The sequence below is a fragment of the Stegastes partitus genome, unplaced genomic scaffold (assembly GCF_000690725.1).
Source record: "Stegastes partitus isolate 25-593 unplaced genomic scaffold, Stegastes_partitus-1.0.2 Scaffold739, whole genome shotgun sequence".
Lineage (NCBI taxonomy): Eukaryota > Metazoa > Chordata > Actinopteri > Pomacentridae > Stegastes > Stegastes partitus.
This window is the reverse complement of record NW_007578470.1, coordinates 222,481-230,097: the sequence shown is the minus strand read 5'-3', so window position 1 is coordinate 230,097 and position 7,617 is coordinate 222,481. Positions and strand designations below refer to the sequence as shown.

At 41.5% G+C, this 7,617-nt stretch overlaps 1 protein-coding gene and 1 long non-coding RNA gene across 2 annotated transcripts; both read left to right on the top strand.

Moving 5' to 3' along the window:
• The first annotated feature begins 366 nt into the window (after positions 1–366).
• On the top strand, positions 367–1,745 carry LOC103364292 (uncharacterized). Its single transcript, XR_520537.1, has 2 exons — positions 367–470; positions 1,213–1,745. It is a non-coding gene; the product is annotated as an uncharacterized LOC103364292 (long non-coding RNA).
• Positions 1,746–2,594: 849 nt separating this feature from the next.
• Positions 2,595–7,268, top strand: LOC103364291 (elongation of very long chain fatty acids protein 7-like). Its single transcript, XM_008291357.1, has 8 exons — positions 2,595–2,706; positions 4,489–4,570; positions 4,692–4,882; positions 5,483–5,563; positions 5,673–5,729; positions 5,843–5,948; positions 6,059–6,195; positions 6,307–7,268. The coding sequence occupies exons 2-8, from the start codon at positions 4,507–4,509 to the stop codon at positions 6,553–6,555; spliced, it is 885 nt and encodes a 294-aa protein (XP_008289579.1). The 5' UTR covers positions 2,595–2,706; positions 4,489–4,506; the 3' UTR covers positions 6,556–7,268.
• Positions 7,269–7,617: the final 349 nt, after the last annotated feature.

Below are 7,617 nucleotides of genomic sequence, written 5' to 3'. Positions count from 1 at the left end.
AAGTTAAGCATTATCACCACAAATACAGAGGGATGTCCAATTCACGCCCTTCCTATTAGGCAATTCCAGCATTCAGTGTCAGCCGTAGATTCTTATGTGTAAGACGCATAAGAATGTCGTTTGGCTGCTTGTCGCTCTGGAGAGTTCCAGGAAAGAAAAGCAAGTTCTGAAAATGTGTTTTACTTTTTTTTTTTTGGTGATGCTTTTTGTCTGATGTCATGACCGTAGTCAGGCCCATGACGCTGACAATGTCTCCCATGAGTTCACTTGCTTTGCGTGGAAAGTTTTTAGCTTATTGATTACATTACTCTTGGTTTCATTATGATAGTTAACACCAGTCATCAAATGAAGGTGTCCTTGTTGTTTGTGTGTAGGAGCTGTACAGTGGAGGCAAAGACTGTAACATCCTGGCGTGGGTTCCTGTCCTCCGCGCCTCAGATGTGGAAGAAGAGACGAGTCGAGAAAATAAGGTATTGGCCATAAAAACAGGAAGCAATACTGGATAAGGGATTTAATTTCTGTAATTAAATAACCTTAGTACATATAACAGACTTCATAGGATGTCGAGGTTTTTAATGTCTGTGCTTCCAAGGCCCACATTATGAATTTAGTTCAATGACAATCTCAGCACGTAAAGGATAATATCACAAATCTGCCAGCTGTCAGGTGTCTATAAGAGCACTGAAACATGTTTTACCTTTCTATAATTGTTCCTTCTTTTGTATCAGTCCTTGAACAATTCCCTCCTAATGCACTTCCAGTATAAATGATGGGAAACAAAATCCAAAGTCCTTGTTGCACTCAAACAAAATACAAACTTAAAAAAAAATTGTGAACCTATCATCAACCACTGTCTTTTATCTTTTTGTTATTTTAAAAAAAATAAGATCATAGATGAGTGTGTGACATCTAAGAAATAAGTGCTCCCCTGGTACACACTGCTACTGAATTCACTCCACTCCACTCCACTATGTGAGGCTATCTCCACATTCAAGCAATACCTATTAATTGACGAATATTTTTCCAGTTAGACTAGTCGGTACATTCATCAGATGAACTCAGGTATCCGTCATGTACACATTTGACAAGGATGCACTCTTGTTTTTTTTTCCTACTGTACAGGAAGCCCATATAAGGTTGTAAATGGTGTGCGTATGTTCTGTATTTTGTCATGGATCTTCTTCCGACTTAACATCTCTTGATTCCTCACAGGGTGCCGCCGGCCAGTCCTCGGTGAACCCTGCCTTTCAGGACGCGTGGAGCAGTGATGAAGACTGATGTAGATGTTTTGAATATGTGGACAGAGTGAGGTGACTGAGCATGCAAATAAACTCGCATCCATCACAAATACTGTCAAGGGAAACCAGTGGAAATAATTGTGGGTTTAGAGAAGCTGCTGACGCTGACAAAAGCCTTAAATCTTAAGTGAAATGTGTACATAATTGTCTGACTTTGTGTTTTTTTTCATGTGTTTTTTGTACATTTGATATCACGATGCTTGCTATTGTCACTTTGCTTTTTTTTTTTTTTAAATTGAAAGTAAATCCAACAGTGAGTTTCACATTGTTGATTCTTCTTAACCTGTTTCCAAGCAATTCATCATTTGGGGGTATCTTCCATTATTTGTGCAAAAACACAAAATGAATTCATCTGTATTGCAGGTATTATAATGACACTATATTGTACATTTTGTAATAATCATGAAAAGTTTTGGTAAACAGCAGCATTTCTAAGCTTTTTAAAAATGTGTGGCGTCAGTTTTTCAGTGTGTTTCTGCTGCTGAGTTGAGCCCATCGTCCTCACACGGGAGTTACCAGATATTCAAAACACATCGACTGTCTTATTGTCATTCCTCTAAAAAAGATTTGCATTTCAGCCCGTGCTGAAACCAGCAGTGAGGCCTGATACTGAAACCTCTCCCTCTGTGACACACCTCCTTACAGTTTTACAAACCGGCATTCTTACTGTGTAAACATCTGAGACCTGACTGTGATCAAAGCTGTAGATTAGGAATTTGAAATGGAAATCATTACGAGGACATTTAGTCACCCTGAGAGCTTCCATAAAAAACATTTAGACTTTAGGTTCTTGAATATGTGTTCACCTCAGCTAAACTTAAAGAAAGCCACTTGATTTGGATGCTGGATGAATCCACACAAACATAAATTCAGTTATATTTATATTCAGGATCCCTCAGTTTTAATTTGCCAGAGAGGTCTCCTTTTCAATTTACGTTAAATATATAAAATTCTTCTTTCTTTCCCCCTCCCCAAAATAAATAAAGCATTGGGAATTCATTTCATTCACTCAGATTTTAGGAAAGCAACGGAAAATAACCGCAGTAATTTTTAAACCAACTCATCTCGTTTTTCCAATTTTTTTTTCCTATACTGAAACTAATTAACTATTTACGTCTGAAGAGGATAAACTGCATTATTACAAAATCGCACATAGTTTTCTGTGAGGCATCGCTCAAGAATGAACTGTATGAACCACAAATCAGCCAATCAGCGAGCGAAGGGGGCGTGTCTTTCCTGAAACCCCGCCCCTGGCCGCTGGCATAAGGACCGGGTTCCGCGTGCCCAGTCAGCGTGTGAGTAGCGGCGGAGACACACCTGTTGGGAGGCGGCAGGTGAATCAGGAGTTTGGATACGGATAGTTCGACGGACCAAAGGGATTTTCACTGAGGCCCAGCTGCACGAAAAGGTTAGTAACTTCAGTTTAATTAAAAAATAAATAAAAAAATCAGTCAAGAATTAATTGGAAAACCACGGAAGGAAAAGACAGGCTGTGGGAAAGGAAACAAAAAAACCGGTGCGTCGACACAAAAGCGTGATTAGTGAAGCATTTCATGTCATTGTGAGATGGATGAAAGCTGTTGGTCGTGTTTTTCCATCACCTGTGTCACCTGTTCCTCATGAGCACTACAGTGAGGTGGGAATCCTATTTACTGCTCCTTTGTAGGCTTTTAATGTGAGCAACACACCTGAATGTTTCCTGTGTAAGAAGAATTTAGTTTTTTAAATCACCCTAAACTTTATTCTTAAGATGTAAATACTGTCTGGCTTCTGTCTCAGTTTCTGTAGATGAGAAATTGCATTAATAGCTCTCTAAAAGTTGTATTCAGTGTTCCAGCCAGTGCTAAAGTACATTTTGTCTCTGCAATCTGTGGAAGCTGACATTGCAGACTGTGAATATCCTAAATGAGGAGGCGCGCCATGGGAGCAGCAGCCTTTACATCCCTGACTATAACGTTAATTGGCGTGTCAAGGCTTGCCATGTCTTCATTAGTGTGGAAACTCCAGACAGCCTTGCCTTCTTCTTCTTCTTTTTTCCTTTTTTTAAAAACCCAAACCAGGTTGAAGTTCCTGTTGCACTCAGGTAGACACACCTTGAAAACCTGTCCTGTAAGGTTAAGGCCCACCTATGGCAGACAAGGGGTGATGTGCTTCTGTTTTATTCATCCGGGTGCGCACAAGTGAGTGACAGAGTGGTTTTAAAAGGGGAAAAAAAAAAAGTGTTTGAGGTGTGGTTTGTCGAGGTGAGGTGTTAAGTGAAGCTCACCCCTCTGGCAGGCACGTTTGATAAACCAGTCAGGCCAGTCATCAAAAACGTCATCATGATTGAGCCCAACATTTGCTTTTTTTTTGCTGATTTGATTTGATTCATGAACGATCAGGTGTGGATAAACTATTCACAATAGGAAAAGGAGAAACTTTCCATTTTGTCCTCATTTGAAAACCATCCAGTGTAAATTTGGTGTAACAATCCAACAGATTGTGGCTACATATCTGCACACTCCTCTTGAATAAACAGCATTTTCCATTCAGAAATATGTACTTTTATCAATCGTGAGAGTCGCTGTGGCATGGCTTTGTTGTGACACCCAAAGTTCTTCTTTTTAAAAACATGGACAAAGTTGTTTCCCCCCCCTAATTATCCTGGGTGACACTGTTGTTCGTTCTCTGATAAGCGGGAGACACCGACTGCTACTCATTGTACTCGCTTCACACTCTTGGCTTTGTCTGCCTCGGATGCTCAGAAAGGCAGCCAAGAATGGTTGAGTGTCCATTTTTCTTTCCTCCCCCTCCTCCTCCTCTCCCTCATACAGTCCAGTCTTTGAGCCATTCTAGTGTGCTAAGCATGATGTAAGGCCTGTATTCACGAGATGGTTCAGATGTTACAATTACACCCAGATAAAAAAGAAAAATGAAAGTTGCATGTTAAGGAAGTGCTGCTGCTTGTTTCAGTGTAAAGCTCGTGTCACACTTAGGTTTTTGTTAAGAAGTAACCGTTAATAGTGCCTTTAGTTTGTCTTCTTTCCCCCCAATCAAAATCAGCTGAAATAGTTTTCTTTGGTCACTGACATATTCATAAATCCTAAACACGGAGACTTCCCTTTCTCGGACACTCTGACTCTGTGTTCTAATCTAAATACCATGTAGTCCAAACTGACATCCTAACCTTTTCCCCTTTTGCTCCTCGTAGGTGAACTGCAAGAAAAAGATGGAATTTGATAACATTAAGTCCTCAGCTGCACTCATTTACGATGAGTTCATCCAAAAAGCAGGTGAGTGTTTGATGGTTCACACACATTCAACTGATAACGCTACGCTGTGCCACTTCTTTCTGTACACGAATCCACACTTTTTCTCTGTATCCGACACAAACGCCACTCTCCTGTTTTGCAGACTTGCGGACGGCCGACTGGCTGCTCATGTCGTCTCCTCTGCCCCAGACCATCATCATCGCAGCGTACATTTACTTTGTCACGTCGCTGGGGCCGCGGATAATGGAGAACCGCAAAGCCTTCGACCTCAAAGGCGTCCTCATCGTCTACAACTTCGGCGTGGTCGCTCTCTCGCTTTACATGTGCTATGAGGTGAGTCGTCCTTTTTGTTTCACTTCGAGTAGTGCAGAGCTGACGGGGGAGTCTCTTTTTTTTTATTGTAGGAATTCACATTGCGTTGCATATCATAGGCCTACAAGGTGAGCAAACACCACCACTGCTTGTGTTGTTTCACTGAACCATGGCACATTCCTTAGGCAGTCTTGTGAAATGCTTTTCTTTTTTTTCTCTCTCTCTCTTTGTGGACCATTGATCGGCAGTTGAACCAGACCAGCAGGTGTAATTTCCTCTTTGCTCTGCATTGTATTTTACAGAAGTGTGACTTTGTCTCACATCTTGCCTGTTGAGACGTACTTAAAGACTAGAGTTCCATTCAGTGGTTTTTGAGCAACAGCTTTTATTTTTTTTGATCATTAATTAACACACAATACTGAGTCTGTTGTGCCAGTTTTTTTTTGTTTTTTTCTCCACCCACAGTAGAGTGATTAATTTGTACAGGGACTCATTATGCAAGACTGTGAGATAAACTGACAAAATTGTTTTCCAGATAAGAATTTGACTTGGATTGTTTCCCCCTCTCTGTTTCATAGCCACGTTTTCTCATAACTAACCGCAGTTTTCTTTCTTCCGTAGTTTGTGATGTCAGGATGGGGAACGGGATACTCTTTTCGCTGTGATCTGGTCGACTACTCTAATTCACCACAAGCTATGAGGGTAGGTCCCATCTGTAGCATCTCATTGACTGAATTTTGCAATGCATAAGATTTAAATGTGTTTTGTTTATTGGAACCTATTTGAACCTTTTCTCCCCTCTCTCCTGTAGATGGCAGCAACATGCTGGCTTTACTACTTCTCAAAGTTCATCGAGATGCTGGACACGGTAAGTGGCACAGGTCGCATTTGATTACACAGTTCCTGTCACTTACTTGGACCTCGCAATGCCTCCACTGCCATTTTTTTGTTATTTTTTTCTAAACACATGTCCCTTTTCAGATTTTCTTTGTGCTGAGGAAGAAGAACAGCCAGGTGACATTTCTCCATGTCTACCATCACTCCATCATGCCCTTCACCTGGTGGTTCGGGGTCCGTTTCGCTGCAGGTACGACCCCCTTTTCTGGTTTATGGTACAAGCAGTATTTTTACATCACGTTGCTTGAGTTTCTTGTTATATTTTACTAACGCTACTCCTGTTACACTCCCTGTTTGCAGGTGGACTGGGGACATTCCACGCTCTGCTCAACTGTGTTGTTCATGTTATCATGTACTCGTACTATGGGCTGACTGCTATGGGCCCCAAGTACCAGAAGTACCTGTGGTGGAAGAAATACCTCACTACCATCCAGCTGGTATGTCGAGTTCTCTGATGCAACACTGCATCTTTTCAAAGTGCACTTTTGTAAAGACTTGTGTTGAATGTGGTCAGAAGTCAAGCGTTTCTTTTCTTTGCGTCTCCCCAGATCCAGTTTGTTATGGTGACCAGCCACATCTCCCAGTATTTCTTCATGAAAGACTGCCCCTACCAGTTCCCCATCTTTATCTACATCATCGGGCTGTACGGCCTGATTTTCCTGTTTCTCTTCCTCAACTTCTGGTACCACGCCTACACAAAGGGCAAGAGGCTGCCTAAAGTGCTGCAGGCTCAGACTTGGGCGCACCACACCAACGGAGTTATGAATGGAAACGCCGGCCACGACAAGGATGAGTGACGCAGGACTCTGGTTGATCAGGGGTTTCAGGGTTGACCTCATTTTACGTAAGCAAACCACTGTGGTAGTCTTGAGATTCAACCCCAATTTGGCTGGGCTGTATTTTTTGATTGCTTTTCTATGTGTGACTGCAAACAGACAATCTTTAAATTATGACCAAAGTAATATTTAAGAAGTTTATTGAACCAAGCTGAAGGGTTTTATTTAACTTTTTTTTTTGTTTATACTGAAGGTAAAGCCCAAGTTCTGCTATGGAGATTCCAAAATATCCATCCCTTTTCTGCTGCACTATGGTTAAAAAAAAAAACAATTTTAAGTCTCCACCATTTACACGGATTAGGAGGGTTGACCTACGGTACGCCTGCAGGGCCCTCAGCTGTACAGTCGCACTGGGCCTCCTCAAAAAGCTTCTAATGCTAAGATCATTTTATTTCTCTTTGTGACTTGATCTTACTTCTCGGAAGACTTTTTTAGGAAATCCAGTGCAGTTTTTTTTTAAAGTTGTGCACTGAAAAGTTAAAGGTTGTTAATTTCACTCGGCTTAAAATGTTGACTTTTTTTTTTAAAACAGTGTTTAGGCTACACATGTCCTGTTGTTCAGGTCCTTGTTTAAATGGTTACACGCATGCAGAGCCGGGGTTTTTGTTAAGTTTTTAAAAAGAAAACACACGCATGCCCACATCTCTGTGGCTCGAGTCACAGCTGCTGCTGATGGTACAGACATTCAGTGAAAAGCGCCGTCTTCTAACAGTGGCAGGAATTTACTCTCCTGACTTATTTCTCCTATGAAGCAATGTTGTGACAGATAGACCAGAGAAGCCTGATGGGCCACTGTGGTTCTTGTAGGATCCAGAGCAGAGCTACAGCTATAGTCTTACTACTTTAAGGATGCATATTGCAAAATAACGCCATTACAGTACACCTGATCACACCGATTCTTTTACAGTTTAGCTATTCAGGCAGCCTTCCTTGCCTGCTTTTGAGCGTTTTGCGTTGTATGTCAAAACTCTGTGGCTAGCAAGGTGTTGACATGGCTGGAGTGGGTGCCTTTGGACTTAGCTC

Coding starts and splice junctions, on each gene's coding strand:
- LOC103364291 (XM_008291357.1), top strand. CDS start 4,507: ATGGAATTTGATAACATTAAGTCCTCAGCTGCACTCATTTACGATGAG. Junction 5,564..5,672: donor ATTCACCACAAGCTATGAGG/GTAGGTCCCATC, acceptor TCTCTCCTGTAG/ATGGCAGCAACATGCTGGCT. Junction 5,949..6,058: donor CGGGGTCCGTTTCGCTGCAG/GTACGACCCCCT, acceptor CCCTGTTTGCAG/GTGGACTGGGGACATTCCAC.